This window comes from Ziziphus jujuba, chromosome 11, assembly GCF_031755915.1.
Source record: "Ziziphus jujuba cultivar Dongzao chromosome 11, ASM3175591v1".
NCBI lineage: Eukaryota > Viridiplantae > Streptophyta > Magnoliopsida > Rosales > Rhamnaceae > Ziziphus > Ziziphus jujuba.
The window spans coordinates 28,423,373-28,442,783 of NC_083389.1; the positions used below are offsets into that span (position 1 = coordinate 28,423,373).

General features: G+C 35.4%; 2 protein-coding genes across 6 annotated transcripts; both read left to right on the plus strand.

Moving 5' to 3' along the window:
* Positions 1 to 6,424: 6,424 nt before the first annotated feature.
* Positions 6,425 to 8,321, plus strand: LOC107433368 (uncharacterized). Its single transcript, XM_016044658.4, has 9 exons — positions 6,425 to 6,698; positions 6,814 to 6,927; positions 7,026 to 7,094; positions 7,212 to 7,231; positions 7,322 to 7,374; positions 7,563 to 7,593; positions 7,713 to 7,791; positions 7,878 to 8,020; positions 8,132 to 8,321. The coding sequence occupies exons 1-9, from the start codon at positions 6,509 to 6,511 to the stop codon at positions 8,153 to 8,155; spliced, it is 723 nt and encodes a 240-aa protein (XP_015900144.1). The 5' UTR covers positions 6,425 to 6,508; the 3' UTR covers positions 8,156 to 8,321.
* Positions 8,322 to 9,454: 1,133 nt separating this feature from the next.
* LOC107433359 (calmodulin-binding transcription activator 3) lies at positions 9,455 to 19,012 on the plus strand. Of its 5 annotated transcripts, none has more exons than XM_048465421.2 (12): positions 9,455 to 9,695; positions 10,229 to 10,348; positions 11,069 to 11,184; positions 13,746 to 13,834; positions 14,094 to 14,139; positions 14,367 to 14,649; positions 14,941 to 15,230; positions 15,576 to 15,959; positions 16,100 to 16,764; positions 17,307 to 17,877; positions 17,982 to 18,290; positions 18,590 to 19,012. In XM_048465421.2, exons 1-12 carry the CDS (start codon positions 9,656 to 9,658, stop codon positions 18,683 to 18,685), a joined length of 3,009 nt encoding a protein of 1,002 aa, XP_048321378.2. In that variant the 5' UTR covers positions 9,455 to 9,655; the 3' UTR covers positions 18,686 to 19,012. The 5 variants fall into 5 exon arrangements, with proteins under 5 accessions (XP_048321378.2, XP_048321377.2, XP_048321379.2 ...); XM_048465420.2 differs by having other exon boundaries at positions 9,456 to 9,695; positions 15,567 to 15,959; XM_048465422.2 differs by having other exon boundaries at positions 9,456 to 9,695; positions 15,630 to 15,959.
* Positions 19,013 to 19,411: the final 399 nt, after the last annotated feature.

A 19,411-nucleotide genomic window follows, 5' to 3' on the forward strand; every position in this document is an offset into this window, starting at 1 on the left:
TCCATTTCACCAAGTACTCATGACTCGGATGGTTATCCCTTCCACGAACTACTCGATTAGCTAAGATGCTCTCCACATCCTTGTCATAAGTGTTGTATATCCCTATTGGTGCTCGCTTGGACTTCCCTCTTGTATGGTCTTCTTCATCCTTGTAATAGGTTTTTAAGCAACTTACATGGAAGACCGGGTGAAGTTTGAGTGTTGGAGGTAACTCTACCTTATAAGATACCTTGCCCACCTTCTTGATGATCGGAAATGGTCCTTCGTATCGGTGAACAAGGCCTCTATGTAGCCCTCGGTTAGACTTGTGTTGGGATGGAAGGATTTTGACGAACACTAAATCTCCCACTTGATACTCCACGTGCCTTCTTTTTGTGTCGGCCCGTTTCTTCATTTTCTTGGTTGCTTTTTGAAGATATGACCTTGCTAAGTCTACTTGCTCATGCCAAGTTTTAGCAACCTTGAATGCGGCAGGATTTCTTCCTCCATATTTGGTAACAAGAGTTTGTGGAGTGAGTGGTTGTTGCCTCGTGGCTAGCTCAAACGGACTCCGATTGGTGTACTCGCTCCTTTGCAAGTTGTAGGAGAATTGGGCAACATCTAGCAGCTTTGCCCAATCATGTTGATTGGCACTCACAAAGTGCCGTAGATATAGCTCCTCTAGCTCCGGGGGAGACATGCGATATGGTGCCATTGCGGGTGGTTTGGCACCGGGCTCCAGGTCGATGCAATGATCCACTTCCCTCCTTGGTGGAAGTCTTTTAGGTAGTTCGGGTGGCATGACATCTTTAAACTCTTCAAGGACTTGGCTAATCTCCTTTGGTGGCTCCTTGGGAGTAACTTCTTTTTCCTCACGTAATGTAGCAAGGAATGTAGCATCTCCCTTCCTTATCCCTTTCTTGAGTTGTATGGCGGAGAGATGGTTAGAAGTTCTCAGCTTGTGTATTGTTGGGATCATGCAAGGGCCTCCCTCCATTATACACACCGTGTTGTAGCGAGGGAGTGGTACCACATTGAATTGTCTGAGAAATTCCATGCCAAGCACAATATCAAAGTCATCCATAGGAGCAATGGAGAAGTTGACTTTACCTTGCCAAGTACCGAGGTGTAACTCCACGTTACGAGCCATGCCATCCAGTGGTTTAGCTTCAGCATGCACAGTCTTTAACCACCCTTGACCCTTGTCAAGTTTTAGGCCAAGCCTCATGGCCTCCTCCCTCTTTATGAAATTGTGAGATGCTCCAGTGTCCACCATGACTTGAGCATCCTTACCATTAATACGTGCCGCCACTACATAAGGGAGTTGTTCTTTGCATTGTGAGCTGGGATCGGTTTAGCCTTCAATGAGTTGAGGAGTTGTAGACAACCTATTTGTGTTTGCTCTTAAGTTTCCCTCTCTTCGAGCATGGCACTTAATGACTTCCTCTTTGGACAATCACTTGCCCAATGGGGACCGTCACATAGGAAGCAATTTCCCTTTGGCTTTAGTTCGGGCTTGGCTCCTTTCTTCCAATCTTTGCTAGGTAATGGTGGCCTTCTTTGATGCTCCTTACTTTGGGGAGTTTTATGGAACTTGTCTCCCCCACCTTTAATATAGTTATTCTTAGGCTTAGGGTTAGAAGACTCACCTCGCCTATATTTAACAAGAGTTTCGACTGTAGTGAGTGTAGTTGAAATGTCTTGTACACCCCTTCGTTGAAGCTCTTGACATGCCCATGGTTGTAATCCATCCATGAAGTTAAAAAGGAGATCCTCCTCACTCATGTTGGGAATTTGGAGCATTAGACCGGAGAATTGCTCCACATACTCACAAATGGATCGTTGATGCTTCAACTCTTTCATGCACTTTCTAGCATCATTTGCCACATTCTCGGGATAGAATTGTTTCTTTAGTTCACTCTTTAATTCTTCCCAAGAATTGATTATGCATGTGCCTTTCTTTATTTCTTCATGTTTTCTACGCCACCATACTGTAGCAAGATTAGTAAGATAGAGGGTTGCGGTGTTTACCTTTTGTTTCTCATCTTAAAAATCCAAGGCTTCAAAGTACCGCTCCATATGCCACATGTAGTTGTCTAACTCCTTGGCATCTCTTTTCCCACTAAACTCCTTAGGCTTGGGAACATCCACCCTTGGAGTAGAGACTACTTGTTGAGTAGTAATGGAGCCCCTAGTTGCAGCTTGCTTGCATAATGCCCAATCCCCACGTGTCTCCTCTAAGCTTTTCTTAAACTCATCCAATTGAGCTTGCATGAGGGACAAGGTTTCAATTACCTTCGTTTGGAAAGCTTGGCTTTCATGACGCCATGCCTCGGTGTTGGCCTCGTTGGTGCTTTGCATGGTACCTCTAAGCTCCCCCACTTGGTCACCCACACGACCATCGAGCTCCTCCATGCCTTGCTCCACACAATCAAGCCGCTCCAACATGTCAGCAACGGCCAACTCCATCTTGACCACCTTGGTCTCCATGGCAGTGAGAACGTCCTTCGACTTTGAACGCCCTCGTCCTTTCCTTCCAGCATTGGGGCTGGTCTCCCTTCTCCTTGCCTCCTCAACCACAACCTCTGATGAAGACATATTGCTCTAGATGCTAGCTTTAACTAAGGCTCTGATACCACTTGTCACGGACTTGTTTATTTACCTTTCAAGCCGTGCGGCCTTAGTTGCTATTCTAACCCTTTATTGCAACTAAGTCAGCCTTTTGCTCACAAAGAAGTGAAAGCTAAGCAAAGAAGACTAGAGCACAAAAGAGAGTTTGGGAGAATGGAAGTATATTGCTTAGAAGAGAGCTTTACAAGTGAATGTGTGGATTCTTGGTTCTTGGTTGTTCGTTCTACAAATGAGGGTTCACCCCCTTTATATAGAGGGCTTAGCATGTTGTACGAGGATACAACATTCTAGACCTTGTACACATGGCATTATCCTGGATAAGATTCTAGATAATTCTCCTAGATATTTCTATAGACTATTCTAGAAAGCCATCTTACTACATGATCCTAGAATGTTCTAGAAAGGTACATAAGTCCTAGATTGTTCTATAGTATTCTAGAACCTTCCAGAGATCTCTTGAGTCATCTAGAACCTTCTAAACTTCTCTTGAATCATCTATAACTTTCTAGAATTCTCTTACCTAGAAGCTTCTAGAACCTTCCGGACCCCTCCAGATTTCTCTTTATCATGAATTCTCATGGAGAGTCTTGAATATTCCGGATATGCCTCAAGGATTCCTCCATATTCATGCGGAACGTGACAATTGGCACCTCTTTTGGAAAAAAAAAAAAAAAAAAAGACCCACATCCATTCGTTTGCTTTTCTCTCCTTTCATTTTCCACCCACCATTTGACTGATTCTAAGCAAGCAAACAACAGCTGAAAATAAGCATTTAAAAAATAAAAATAAAAGAACAAATGCACTTTCATTTATAATTGACCAAGATCTGAGACAAATAACACCAAAAGCAACAGAAAAATTAAATCCCCAGCATTTGAAATGAACTGAAATCAAAACAATAATCCAAAAAAAAAACAAAAATCTAAGCAGCAAAGTGAAAAATGAAGAGAAAATGCAAAGTGAGAGAGAAGGAAACTTACATAAGATTAGAGAGGAAGGAAGAGGATGGTGAGCTGTGGTGAGCCACGACAGAGAAGGAAAACTAGTGGGTGGTGAGCTGCTGGTTTTGGACTTCAGGAAAGAAAAGGATGCACTGTGGGAGAGGAAGAAGGAAGAAGGAAGATCTGCCTTTTTTTTTTTTGTTTTTTCTCAAAAGAGGTGCCAACGCACCATTTCATTAAATAGAAGAAAGCAACGTCAGAGTCCTCTTCATATGGTGCAAACTGGTCCATGCTATAGCACTTCTATATATATATAGAGGATCTTTCTACAATAAAGATTGTTCGGATGCTTTATTTGATGACAAAAAACGTGATGAAATGGAAAGCCATTGGATTGTCATACTTGGCATGAACGGTCTAGATTGAATAGCAACTCATGTGTGAAATTTTACCCAAATCTCCCCTTGCCATTCGCACCTTTCTCTTCTTTTCTCCTTTCCTCCTCTGCTTCCAACCTTCCAGAAGCTGCTTTCTTACCTACCTTCAAAACATGTAGAAACCCTTATTTTCTTCTTTGTCTCCATAGGAACTAGAAACCCATCTCGACACATTTTCCAAACACTAATTATTATCACATCTCCATCAACGAAGGAACACTACTCCAATCCTAAAAACCAATGTGCAAAACATTGAAGTGGGTAGTGATTTTTTGAACAATCTCACTGGTGGGGTTGGAAATTTTAAATCAAAAGGAACAAAAATTGTCTGAATAGAAAGTTAAACTGAGTTAATATTTGGAATTGGGTAGTGGGAGAGGAGGGGATTTTGGGGGTTTCAAAAAGGCAAAGAGGTGGTAAAATATTGGAGGTGTCTCTGAAAGAGACGAAGAAAGAGAAAGAGTTGTGCATGGTTGAGTAATTTGGTTTTAGTGGGGCACTAGATTTGTAGAAATCATCCCAATTTTGATAAATGATGGCTTATTTTTTAATTGATTTGGTTCACATGAGTTTATTCTTTTGGATTTTTTTTGTTCATGTTATGAAGTTATTCATCGTTTAAAAATCCAAACCCATTTGCCAAAATATGAAAAAATGAGAGGAAAAAAAGAAAAAACCATAAAGATTTTTTTTTTTTTAAATCTTTATCTGAATCCCAATAATAGAAAGGATCAGAAAAATGGGATTTGTGTTTGGGAAGAATATGAAGAGTGACAATGGTGGTGCGAGCTGGTGCAATTGGAGAATTTTGGCAAAGGTGGTTCGAGTTGGAATGGTAGATTTGGGCAAAATTTCACACGTGAGAAGTTATTCAATCTGGGCCGTTCATGCCAAGTATGATAATCCAATGACTTTCCATTTCATCATGTTTTTTGTCCGCAAATAAAACATCTAGTCGGTCTTTATTGTAGAAAAACCCTATATATATATATATATATTTGTTTTACTTTTGGGTGCTTATCATTGCTTAAAAAAGAACCTCGTGTTTTTGAATATTCGAGTTTCACTAATAATCTCCTAAGGCATGCAAAATAATAGTGAAATTATATGGTTTAAATTTTATTTGAACCAATTCAATTTTGTCATGGTTGCATTTAAACCTCATGCTTTTGAAAATTTATAGTTAATTTTCGTTTAGTTTTTTACATGTATTGAGGTATATATACATATTTTGTAGTTTTTCTAGGTTAATTTTAACGATAAAAAGGTCAACGAAGGTAAAAAATACAGATTTTCATGATTGCATAATATTGTAAGAATACAATTATAATATTTAAATTATCAAAATTAATCAGTAAAAATTAACAAATAGATTTAAGTAATAATTTTTTAAAAGTATGAGATTTAAATGTAATTATAATAAAACTAAAATGTTCTAAATGAAATTTCACAAAACTATACCATGAGGCTAAAAACCAATTTATCAACCAAAAAAAAAAAAAAAAAAAAAAACAATTTGCTAACGCTGAGCAAATGAAAAAAGTAAGTAATATTATGTAATTCCTTTATTTTGATAAAATGAGGAAAAACAAAACAAATTCGTTCAAACTGTATAAATTGAACCAATTGATTTGGTTTGAGTTGATTTTTTTTTTTTTATTAGTGTTTGTAAATTTGGTTCGATTAGAAATTTTAAAAATCCAAATGATTTGGTTTGGGTAGCATGATGAAGGGCTTTTTCACCCAATCCAACCAAAAAATACTAATTAATATTTTTCAAAAATTTAATTATATATTCTTTGTTTATATTTACATTTTTAATAATAAAACATATTTATCTATAATGTTTATTTATTACAATTTACATCTTATTATATATATATATATATAAATATAACTATATTAGCTTAAATGTTAATATATAAAGTTTTAATTTAGAGTAATGTTTAAATATTCAATTTTAAGATCTAATATACAAGTATTAAAAGTTATTATAAGGCTTAACTATGTAAATATTTTGAATATTTAAGCCTATAATAATTTTAAAAGTCTATGATAATAACATTTTAAGGTTTAAACTCAATTTTTTTTATTTTTGTGAAAAATAGTAATATATCAATATCCAACCCATCAAACTAATTCAAACCAAACTAAACTAATTCGGTTTAATATAAAATGATGTTTTTCCCTAATAAATAGTTTGGATAGAATTGAGAATATAATTTTATTCATTAGCTCGGTTTCATTTGGTATTATATATTTTGGTTTCAAGCAAAGCTTTGGAAAAAGTTGAAAGGAAATAAAAAAATGGAAAAAGCAGTGCACGTGGCAGCCTATGAAGCCTACAAAGCGGTGGGTATTTGTAGGCATTAACAAAGTTAACGAAACGACTGCAACAGACGTCGCACAAGTCCTTCTCCCAATTCAAAGACCTTTAATAATAATAATAAATAATGATAAAATAGATTATAGATTACAGGATATAGATAGATCATAGAGCGAAGAAAGTGAGAAATAAGGATGGGAAGCTCGACGACGCAGCAAGCATACGGTGAGGCATGGTACTGGGACAAGCGATACGCCCAGGAATCAGCAGGTTCCTTCGATTGGTACCAGAAGTACAATTCCTTAGCACCTCTTATTCGCCTCTACATCCCTCCTCTTTCCCACCATCGCAATCGCATCCTCGTCGTCGGATGTGGCAACTCTGGTCTTTGTTTCAATCTCGATCTCAATCAGATCCGTCTTATTTATTTTTTGCCCTTTTGTTTAATTATCAAACAAAATGATTTAGTTAATAATTGGTTGTTTGCAATGCGTTGCAGCACTTAGCCAGGGCCTGGCCGATGATGGTTATGAGGATGTCGTCAGTATCGATATATCCTCTGTGGTGGTTGAAGTTATGCAACGCAGATACTCTGATCGTCCCTGTCTCAAATGTATCTTCTTCTTTTGTTTCTTTATTTGTTTTTAATCTCTTTATGTAAACAAATTCTACATTAAGAATTACTAATTAAAATTCAAATTAAATTATCAGATTTGCAAATGGATGTGCGAGATATGAGTGGTTTTCAAACATCTTCCTTTGATGCCGTTGTTGACAAAGGTTAATTAGTTAGCTATTTGTTTCATATATGGTTATGGCTAACTTTTCTGGTTTTAATTAATTAAGCTAATATGCTGATGATTTTGATCAATCCTATGTTTAATCTGTTACCTGCAGGAACTCTGGACTCTCTCTTGGTCAGTACTAGTAATGCCTCACTTTCTACTTGTGTGTTTAAATTTAGTTTGAATAACATTATTCCTGCTTTCCTTGTTTTTCCTTTTTAGTGTGGGAACAATTCCCGTCAAAATGCTACTAAGATGCTTGAGGAAGTTTGGAGGTAAAATTAAAATTAAAAATAAAAGCTTTTTATTTTGTATAAATTTTTCCAATCCTAAAATCAAAACTCGCAGAATAACGTTGCTTGAATTGCATACAATATTGTCTTTCATCTGTATGTATTTTGTTAATTATATGAATCAACATACCTGTATAATCGAAAGCAGTTGATGATCAAAATATGTATAGGGTCCTCGAGTATGAAGGAGTTTATATCCTGGTAAAGTGGTAATTCTTTATATTTCTTCTTTTCTTTTCTTCCCTCTGTCTATGTTTTCCATTTTACATTCAGGCCTTAACCACTTACAAGTCACAAATATGTTTTGTCTCCCGCATCAGATTACATATGGAGCTCCACTTTATAGACTGCGTCTGTTGAGAGATTCCTGCTCTTGGACTATAAAACTTCATGTCATAGGTGGACTGAGAGTGTGGATTCAGCATTTACAATATCTTTACATAAAAGAATAATGTATATTTGCTGACCCCATTATATGCATGCAGAGAAACTAGCAACTGAAGGAGCTTCTCAAAATCCATTATGGGAGATTACAAATGCTGTTCCATTAAATTATGATGGCACTTCAGTGGAGGCAGCGCTTGGGAACAACCCTGATGTCCACTATATTTATGTTTGTATCAAGGAGGTTTGTACAATCACTTTCTACTTTTTTGATTACCAAAATCTATTACGCCCGCCCTCATTCTGCCAAAATCTTAGACAAATTGTTTATACACCTTACCATTTTTTTCCTCAGGATGATTCTTCAAAGGCCAGCTGAATGAGGAATATTTGCATCTTTAAACTTCAACATTGTGATTCTTTTTTTTTTTTTTTTTTTTTTTTTTTCTCTTTTTGGACTTCAAAATCATTGTTATATATATATATATATATATATATCAACAAGTAGCTATTAACAATATAAATTGGCCATTTCTTTTCATGGATGTTTGGTTTCTTTGTTCTTACTTTGAAGTGATTATAATAGAAAGGACAAGTATCAATGGTAAACTTCTGAAAAACATGCAGCATAAGCCGGTAAAGCCCTACAAAAAGGAGAATTCAAAGTAAATGTCATATTAATGTATTGTATTTTGTCTTTATTTGATTTTATTTTATTTGTATGGAAAACATAGAATTTTTTTATGTTTGCCCATAAAAAAAAAGGGCCATGGGTAAGCATTTGCTCCTTTTTAAGAAAAAAATTTAAGAAAACATTAAACACAATTTAATTAATTTTTTCTTCTTTTTTTTTTGGTTAATTTGAAAATTGACTTCATGTAGGTTTTCGAAATTTGTTTGAAAGGTACAGAATAATTTACTTATTTATTTTTTACAGGAGATGTTGAAACTCTTAATATTCTTCGAAATAATTATTTGAAGTTTATAAACTTATTTGATAAATTTACTATTTAACGTGTAAACAAGGATCCCATCGGTGATATTCACCAATCATGACAAATAGTAAGACTCAGTTTATAAACTTATTTGATAATTTCTAGGAGATGTTGAAACTCTTAATATTCTTTAAAATAATTATTTGAAGTTTGTAAACTTATTTGATAATTTCTTCTAAAAGTTTTTTCTTCAAATACTTGTTTTCAACTTTTAAAATCTAATGTTTTAGCTATGTGAGTAAGCTTCCGCGGTTTTGGACTAATCATATACTTTTAGAAAATAATTATATATTATTTAAAATATAATTGAAAAATAAATTGATTATACAATTGAAACTAATTGCATTACATGGTGTAGAAGAAACAAAACAAAAGAAATGAGTTAAATAAAAACTTTTTTTTTTTAATATTTTTTGCAGAGAAGAAAGCAAATCCTTCTGGTAGGAAGACAGCATATCGAAATATGAGAATTTTATATCTTTTATTGTACAATAATTTATGTAGCAAATTATCCTTTAAAGAAGTTTAATTAATTAATTTAAAGGTAGGGTAAGTTTTATGCAACCAATCTCTCTAAAAACAAAAAAAAAATAAATAAAAAATTAAGCAACCAAACCAGAACCAAGCCGAAGCGAGACCAAAGCCCAAGCCCAAATTACTGTATTCATATCCAAGGGCCGTTAATTAACGTTCACGGATTGGAGAACACAGAGAAAGGCGCGATCGATGCAGGTTCACAGGCACAAAAGTTGGCTTCCCTGTAAAGCAACCGGTGCCGCTGTCAGTGCCACCTTGGATTTAAACCTCCGGTTGATGCTCTGTCTTTATTTTCTTTTCTGATTTGTTGAAGAAATCTAGGGTTTATGTGACGTTAGTGCTCGCTCATGGCTGAGGCTAGAAGATATCTTCCTAATCAACAATTAGGTTTCTTTTCTCGTTCCTTCTTGCGATTTTTTATTTTTTATTTTTTATTTACAGGTTTCTGCGATTTGGAAATAGCAATTGGAATGTGATTTTGAACTTTCTAATTATTGATATATTTTATTTATTTGTTTATTTATTTAATGTTGGTGTGATTTGGGAAATAACTGTTTTGCTTGTATTTAAACTTACATGTACGAATATGACGCTCGCATTTCTGTTTCCTTTTGCGCTATACTTTCATGTTTGAAAGTTTTTTTACTTTACACCTTGCATGCATATGCATATACCGGCTTAGCAAATCCACTCTCGCTAGTCAAATTGGGAGCATCCCAACTCTGAATGAATCGGAACCACTACTCTTTATTGTTCTTAGTTTTCCATGTGCATTGACTTTTAATACTAAAAATACTCACTCTCTTTCTCTGATATCTGTTTTTACTATACATACCTTTATCTTTGATTCTTTTAGACCTTCCTGATGTTATTATTTATATCGATTTTATTTTATTTTATTTTTTGTTTTCAATTTGCAGACCTTGTGCAAATACTTCAAGAAGCTCAGCATCGTTGGCTTCGACCAACTGAAATATGTGAAATACTTCGCAACTACCAAAAGTTCCGATTAACACCAGATCCACCTGTTAGGCCTCCAGGTTGTAACTATCATTATCTTCTTAAATTTTGCTTACATTCTTTCAACTTATACTCTTCTAGATGAATAACTATACTTTATTATGCATGTTGTGCTTTATATAAATTTCTTGATTTTTACTTTTCTGTCTTTGGTTGTGGAAGTGCTTATGTTTGCAATTTTATTTAATTATTCGCCAACTTATTTGTTACCTTCTTTAAACTTATTTATTATTTATTATCTTTACTTTTGCCTATATTGTTTGTTAGTTGAAGCTGTTACAAATTCTGGGGTTCCAGACAAATTTTTGTTTTGTGTGATGGACTTTAATGCAATTGGAGTAATCCTGTGTAAAAAGTAGTAGGAAAAGATCTTTGTAGTTTACCAATTAGTTTTGTTGAGTATTTTAGTTTAAAGTATATAACTTATAATAGTTTGTTTCAGGATTGTGATTTGTTATCGCGCAACATGGTTCTGTGATATATTTTATAATTTTGAATGTTTGACTGATTTCATTTAAAATATTATGGGTTTGCACATATTATATGGATATAGCTGGAAAAAAAAAATAAAAAATACTAACAATCTTTCATGTTATGTACATAATCTGATAATCGTATGTTTGCTGGCTAACACATTTTTCATTATGCATTCAATCATATGTTTGCTGGCTTGTGAAATTGCGGGTGTCTGATTAGAGATCGTCATTCATTACTATCCCTTTGGCTTGTGAAATTTTTAGCTGGTTCTTTGTTCCTGTTTGATCGTAAGGCACTTCGATATTTTCGTAAAGATGGTCACCGATGGAGGAAGAAGAAAGATGGAAAAACAGTGAAAGAAGCTCATGAAAAGTTGAAGGTGTGCTGTTCAATCTATTATTAGTAAGTTCACTATTTTTTGATTGGTCCTAAGATGTAGTTGAAGTGCCTCCCCTATTTATTGTCTTCTGTTTGTGGACCCATTTTTTCTATATGGATATTGTTTGTTAGACAAAAGCTTGTGATGGACCAATAGGTACCTGTGAAGTTGTGTAGTTCTTTTGTGTGGTTATGTTGATACTTAAAAATTCCAATGTAAAATTATGCGTTATGCTGCAATATCACTTTCCAAGATCAATGTAAACATAAAATACAAAATTAAGTTATCATATTGATTATCCTTAGATATCAAAGATCATTCCATGTGATGACGATCCTTAATTTTAGCATGCATCATAACTTTTTTGTAGGTTAATGCAAATAGGGTAGGCATTTATCTTTACAATTAATGGGATTGAATAGTGTTGACTAGTGTCATGTTTTTCATTTTTGGAATGTTAGTTGTTGGAGAATTGGGAAGAAGAGAAGGAAGGGCCTACTTTATATTCCTCCTTTAAATGTTTTTAGTTTTATTTATTAATGTTGCAAATTGCCATTAATTTAAGATACACTCTCATCTCTTCTCTATTCATTCAGACAAGTAAAGGGAAGTTAAAAGGTTTTTATCGCTTCTCTTCACCCTTAACATAAAGTGTGCTACATGGTAGTTTGTCTGTGGCATCTTTAAGTGTAACAATATGTATTTCTGGTTAGATTCGATGCAAGATGGAAACAGCATTTGAAAACTTATAAAAGGAAAACCAGATTCTAAAGCTCAAACTTTAATTTGGAGTGATTTAGGAGAAGATAGGCTTATTTGTGACTTTAAAGGATCTTAGTAGCCTTAGTCTGATTTAGTTTCCTTATTTAATTAGAGTTATTTTATTATTTTAGTTTCTTCAAGTTTTAGAAATTGTAACTGGTGAACAGTGTCCTCTTGAATAGTAATCTGTAAAAGGTTGTCCTAAACAGTAACTAGCCAAAAAAAATTAAAAAAATGTTTTTCTTTGGCTTGAGTCATGGCTACACGGTCTGTAAGGAATTATAGGGCAGGTTATTTGACTATGGCGGAATTTGCATATAACAACTTAATAGGAGCACAAGTTGCAGCCCATTTGAAATTGTAACTGGAATGCTTCCTAGAAAGACTAGTGACTTGATTCCTTTGCTGCCAATGGGATGCTTCCTAGAAAGCCTATTGACTTGATTCCTGTGCCTTTGGCAGTAAGACCAAGTATCAAAGCTGAAACTTTTGGAAGGCACATTCATGAAATTCATGATGACATTTGCAGAAAAATTGCTCTAAGTAATGAAAACTAAAAGGCACATGCTGATTTGAAGAGAAAATTTACCGAATTTAATGAAGGGTATATGGTAATGGTTCGTATAAAGCGTGAACATTTTGTTAGAGGTACTTATAAGAAGCTATATTCAAAAAATGTTGTTTTATACAAGATTCTTAAAAAAACAGCTTAAATGCTTATGTTTTTGATCTACCAAAGGATATGGGTATGAGTAATGTCTTCAATATTGAGGATCTAAGCTCATATGGAGGACATGAAAATGACACACTGAGTGGCCTCAAAGCAGCAAGTCTTCCACCCACATTTTTACTAAAAGAGAAAATTGAAGATATTGTTGATCATTAAATAGTATTAACTAGAGGTGGAGGATATCAATGATATCTTGTTAAGTGGAGGAATCACCCACTTTCAGATTACACGTGGATTATTGACTATGAATTTCAGAAACTCAATCCCAACCTGTATGATCAATTTCATGCCATCAAGTCATGTGGTCGAGTTTTGCTAAGCTAGGGGGAATTAATACAAGATGAAAACAACCTTTAAAAACTTATCAAAGGAGAGGAAAACTAGATTCTAAAGTTAAAATTCTAATTTGGTATGATCTTGCAGAAGATGGCCCATTTAGGACTTTCAAGTATCTTAGTATTCTTAGTCTAATTTAGTTTATTTATTTAATTAGAATTATTTTATTATTTTGGTTTCTTTAATTTTTAGAAAGTTTTATTATTTGGTTTCCTTATTTAATAAATTTTTTTATTATTTTAGTTTCCTAACGTTGTTAAGTAGTTTTATTATAAATATGGATCTTTGTAACTCTTTTAGACAGTTGATTAATAATACAAGTATTTTTCTGAGATTATTTTTTCTGGTTTTGTATGACGCAAATCAAAATTAGGTGTGATGCTTAGAGATTTTAGGAGTGATTTCTAAAATTGTTCTAGTGTGATACTAGAGCCCCATCTTTTAATTTTTTGTTCTCTTTTCTTCCTCACCTCTCCTCCATTATGATCTTTCTATGCTCTGGATTATATATGTTTTATGGTTTAGGGTCCATTTGAGAATGATTCTTGAGAATTACCTAATTGAAGTATCACCAAGTAGTTGATTTCTCTAAAAGACCGTAGGATTTGATTTTATTCTCTTTGCTGTGTTTTTAAAATACTGGGTATCACTTCCAAATGCACCCTTAAAGATACTGTATTATTTTGACTCTAGTGATTCTATTAATTTATTTGTTACCTACTGCTTTTTGTAGGCTGGCAGTGTAGACGTACTTCACTGTTACTATGCCCATGGAGAGGAAAATGAGAGCTTCCAGCGGCGGAGTTACTGGATGCTTGATGGGTGAGTTGTGCTGTTTTGGACACTATGTTTTGATTGAAGATTTTCTACATGCTGGTTACATGAATTCCATGAATTTCCACTTCATGTACTGGATCCACTCTAGATTTGTTGCTCTTGTACAAACTGTGGCATCCCTCCCTTTAATTATTCTTTAAAGTCGTATTATTCCTGCCTCTTTGAAAATGATTTTGTACTTTATCATGTTCCTTTCATATGTTGCTCCCAAATTCCTCATATCTTTTTTTCTTAACATTTTCAGGCAATTAGAGCACATTGTTCTTGTACATTACAGAGAAGTAAAAGAGGTACTTTCTGGCAGTCTCTGTTATTCAAGCCCTTCCCTTTTCGGATTGAAATTCTATACCAGTCAGAATTATAAACCAATTGAAAATTCTAATTAGGTTATCAATAAATTTTTAGTTTTCTTCTATGGTAGTTGCTTGCTATATTTATTGGAAATTTGAAAATTTAGTTGAATGTTCAATTTTAACCTTGATGTGGCTTGTCCTATGATATCCTGTTTGCATTGCAGGGGTACAAGTCTAGCATTTCTCGTTTGCTGGCAGATCCAGGATCACAGGTTGGAAGCCCTCAAAGTAGTTCAGTGCCTTGCTCTGCACAAGCAAACTCTCCTGCCCCTACTGTTCAAACATCTAATATATTGAGTCCAAACCGAGTTGACTGGATTGGACCAACACCATGTTTGGAATTTGAGGATGTGGATTCAGGTGGTGGTCCACAAGCTTCTTCTGTTGCTCACCCGACATTTGGTTCTGTATCTCAAAATGCTTCTCTTCTTCTGCATGGTGTTCCAGGTAAAATGCATATCTGCATGTAGCTAGATCTTCTTTTCCATTCTAAGGTCTTGAATACACTTTTCTGAATTTATTTGAAATTCACTTTATAACTTTGCTAATGCTACTGCTCTCAGACCAATGGTTATTTTATGAAATCTATATTGGGCATTTGTGTTAATTGGTTGAGCTGGAAGAAAATTTTTCTGTGCTAGTAGTAAGACAGTTATTTCACATCCTGGTTTATCTAACCAAGCTCCTGTTCTCCATTTTATCTGACCAAAAATTTGTATTACAATTTGTCTCTCTCAGGATTCTCTGAGTTATCCAGGAACCCCCCTGGTTCATGGTCTGCTGGATCCAAATCTTACAGTCCTGCTGGATCTTCCCTCTTGGCTGGAGTGCACAGCTTAACCAGAAATGAAGATGGTGTAACTGATCAGAAAGTTTATGCTGAACATCCTTTTGGGGCTGACTATAGAGCACATAAGCTAACAGATGCTAGATTGGATGTTGGTGGCAAAAATCAAGATGTTGAAGATAGATTGATCACTGGAATAGATATCCAAGCGGTAACAACTGCTTCCCAGGGGGAAATCCAGGTATATTTTCAATGGTCACCATGCATCTGCATGCTTCAAACCTTTCACATCTTATATTTCCAGATTATGCTGCATCAAATCAACCCATTGAAGAATTCATATTACATCTAGTTGTTTGTGAGTTTGAGACCGTCAAGTAAAATGGATTCGTTCATTTATTTTCTTGAGGTGGACTCTCCTTTATGTTGCATTACTTTTTGCATTTTAGTTGACTTTTAGATTTGTGTTACCAGTGGTAGAAATTTCTTTTTGTTGGCTTACTTTTTGCATTTTACTTAACTTTTAGATTTGGGTTACCATTTGTAGAAATTTCATAGTGACAGTACATTCTTCTAGGTGCCACAGGAGCATGCTTTAAATTCAATTTATCCCCAGTTTCAAGGTTATTCTGATTCTCAGATGGCAGTCATTTCTACCGAGCAAGTAGAAAAGGAATCTAAAGATGTTGAAACTGCAAATGAGGAAGCAGGAGAGCTGAAGAAACTTGACAGCTTTGGAAGGTGGATGGATAGAGAAATCGGTGTTGACTGTGATGATTCTTTGATGGCTTCTGACTCTGGCAATTATTGGAACGCACTTGATACTGAGAATGATGACAAGGAAGTATCCAGCTTATCACGCCATATGCAATTAGAAATTGATTCACTTGGACCATCTCTTTCCCAGGAACAACTATTTAGTATTTTTGATTTTTCACCAGATTGGACTTATTCAGGGATTGAAACGAAGGTACAGACACAGTTTGTAGAGGTTTAGTGTATTGAAGATGAGAAAATCATCTGTATATTGTTACAGTGTTTTGTAAATGCAAGAGAATTTGGGTTTTGATTCATTCTGGTCACTAGAGTTATCTTCTTTGCATGTTTCAGGTTCTGATTGTTGGTAGATTTCTGGGAAGCAGGAGGTATTCTGCTGAGACTAAGTGGGGATGCATGTTTGGAGAAATTGAGGTTTCTGCTGAAGTTTTATGTGACAATGTCATTCGATGTCAAACTCCCATACATGCACCTGGACGTGTTCCATTCTATGTGACCTGCAGCAATAGATTGGCCTGCAGTGAGGTGAGGGAATTTGAATATCGAGAAAAGCCTTTGGGAATTGGTATAAACATCACACCAGAAGAGAAATCGCGCCTTCAGATACGTCTGGGAAAATTGTTAGATTTAGGCCCAGAAGGGAAGAGGCTGGATTGCTCTGTCGTGGATTGTGATAAATGTAAGCTTAGGAGTACCATATACTCAATGACAACCAATAGTAGTGGTGATTGGGGATTGAGCCCCAATCATGCAACCCCTAGAGATGTCTTGATTCAAAATTTGCTGAAGGATAGGCTTTGTGAGTGGCTAGTCTTTAAAGTTCATGATGGGGGTAAAGGACCTCATGTTTTGGATGATGAAGGTCAAGGGGTTATACATTTGGCAGCTTCTCTTGGCTATGAATGGGCCATGGGCCCCATAGTTGCTGCTGGCATCAGTCCTAATTTTAGAGATGCACATGGAAGAACCGGGCTTCACTGGGCGTCATATTTTGGGAGGTGAGGTAGCTATGTTTGATTCTTGTCTTTTGTGTGGAAATTTTATGGATTTTGAGATGCTCTGTATTAGCTAATTTCTCTCGTGTTACAGTACATATTGGGAGGTATGTCTAAGGCATTGTTAATGATTCCTGTATTGAGCTTGTCTTGTGGTTATTTTTTCTTTCTTGCAATTCTTAGTTTACAACGTTTCATTGCTGTTACTATTATGAAATGATCATGCATTTTATGGTTTCAAGTTGTTTATTTTGAATTACTGCTGTGCTTTAGAAATAGGGAATCCATGGATGAAAGCCTCCATATTCACAAAACTCCTCAATCTCAGTAGGGTATAGGAAATAAAAAGGGGAATTATGCAGATAACATGCTTGCAGGAGATAAAAACTCATCTTTATGACCTTTAATGTACAGCAATGTACCGGATGGATCTTGGTCTTTTCTGTATTTAGGCTGAGTGGAAGGATCATACTTTGTATCTTTATTCTTATTCAAGTTGGATCCTCGTAACACCAACACTGTTGTTTCTTTCAACCTTTATATAGAGAGGAAACAGTAATTGCACTAGTCAGATTTGGTGCTGCCCCAGGTGCCGTTGATGACCCAACTCCAGCATTTCCTGGGGGACAAACAGCTGCTGATCTAGCATCTAGTAGTGGACATAAAGGAATTGCTGGATATTTGGCGGAAGCGGATCTGATAAGTCACCTTTCCTTGCTGAACATCGGTGAAAATACAATGGACAGTGCTGCTGCGACAATTGCAGCTGAAAATGCCATCAACACTGGGTCAAGAATTTTCACATCGGATTTATCAATTGAGCATCAGTTTCTGAAAGGGTCGTTAGCTGCTGTTCGGAAATCAGCTCATGCAGCTGCTCTAATTCAAGCTGCCTTCCGGAATCGTTCTTTCCGTCATCGACAATTAAAGAGCAGTGAGGATATCTCTGATGTTTCACTTGACCTGGTTGCATTGGGTTCTTTGAACAAAGTCCAAAAGTTGAGTCATTTTGAGGATTATCTGCACTCTGCAGCTCTACGAATTCAAAGAAAATACCGTGGCTGGAAAGGAAGAAGGGAATTTTTGAAGATACGGAATCGTATTGTTAAAATTCAGGTAATTCATGAATGTTGGGTTTCTTGTGCTTTTGGCATTAATGTGTTGTCTACTTATATCTTGTTGTAGGATGTGTATGTTTTGATGCTGCTTATCAATTTCAGGCTCATGTGAGAGGGCATCAAGTTCGTAAGCAGTATAAAAAGCTTGTTTGGTCTGTCAGTATATTGGAAAAGGTAATTCTTCGTTGGAGGCGAAAGGGAGTTGGTTTGCGAGGATTTCGAGTTGAAACAGCCATTGAAGGTGTGTCGCCTGGAATCAGGAAAATTGATGAATATGAATTTTTACGGATTGGGAGAAAGCAGAAAGTTGCTGGGGTTGAGAAAGCTCTTGCAAGAGTCAAGTCCATGGTTCGTCACCCTGAGGCACGCGAACAATATATGAGGCTCGTTTCTAAATTTGAGAGTTTTAAGGTAACTTTACCTTATGTAATTATAAGTTCCATCGCTGTGAGTTATCTTATCTTCTGTTTAGAGATTCTTGTTGCTTGATCAATTAGAACTTTATTTTTTTCTTTTTTTCGGATAACTGCACAAATTTAACTTACGAAATTTGTGGAAAACATAATGTTACTTAATACTGGTTTTCTGCAAACCCATCTCATATTTGACAGTTGGAATATTATTTGGACATGCAAGTTTCTTTCAGTTTCCAGTGGCGATCAGATTTATTTATTTATTATTTCATGTTTTTATTTTTGCATTCTAAAAAGTTGGGCCATGAGGGGAGCAGTGGAACACAGCAAGTCGATAATTCGAAAAAGAGTGCGACCGAGCAAGTTTTGCCAGCCTTTACTGAAGATCATTGATAATTATATATTCCAAGTAGTAGGATTGAGTTGAGCACTTGAGCTCCAGTGCAGTTACCTGTGACTCTGTAAGTAACGGCCTCATATCATATGCTTTTACTTGGGTTTTTTCAACTATGAATAGTAGTTCGGAGAAAGGGAAAGGGGGGAATTGTATATAGTAGTTTTATTTTTGTATTCTTTCTTTTTAATTGCAAGCTCTTGTCAAATTTTAATCTGGCATAAGAGATAAGAATTGAGAAGATCTTATTTCAAATCCCATAAAGTTTACATGATTTCAATAACAAGTAATCTATGTTTCAAATACTAGATTACACGGTTCATCAACTCGCTGATATTCAAATTTGGTTTCTTAATTCAAGAAATTGCCCATGCTATTTGTACTTCCAAATGTATTAAATACTTGCAAGTTGGAACTGGATATTTCACAAGAAAGAAACAAAAGGAAATAAATTAAATTTTACATGATGGAAATTTGAATGTAAAACTAGAGAATAATGAATCTTGTCTACGCGCTTTGCGATAATCAATTGTTTGGGAATGTGAAAACAAACACACGTGAATGGGAATGGCCAAGCTGAGTGGCCAGCGACGTATGGAACTAATCAGGTAGAGGAAAGTCAGTGAAGGTGTCGATCGGGTCCAATTTTTTTCTTTTCAAATGGGTTCTTTTAGTCTAAATCTGTGTAACAAAGTGCTCGTAAAACCATCAGATTTGGATTTTGT

Bases quoted from the DNA above. Each gene is read 5' to 3' on its own strand.
- LOC107433368 (XM_016044658.4), top strand. From the start codon at position 6,509: ATGGGAAGCTCGACGACGCAGCAAGCATACGGTGAGGCATGGTACTGG. The intron at 6,928-7,025 runs GTATCTTCTTCT...TTAAATTATCAG, and splicing joins TGATCGTCCCTGTCTCAAAT to ATTTGCAAATGGATGTGCGA. The intron at 7,792-7,877 runs GTGGACTGAGAG...ATATGCATGCAG, and splicing joins TATAAAACTTCATGTCATAG to AGAAACTAGCAACTGAAGGA.
- LOC107433359 (XM_048465420.2), top strand. From the start codon at position 9,656: ATGGCTGAGGCTAGAAGATATCTTCCTAATCAACAATTAG. The intron at 13,835-14,093 runs GTGAGTTGTGCT...TAACATTTTCAG, and splicing joins AGTTACTGGATGCTTGATGG to GCAATTAGAGCACATTGTTC. The intron at 14,140-14,366 runs GTACTTTCTGGC...TTTGCATTGCAG, and splicing joins ATTACAGAGAAGTAAAAGAG to GGGTACAAGTCTAGCATTTC.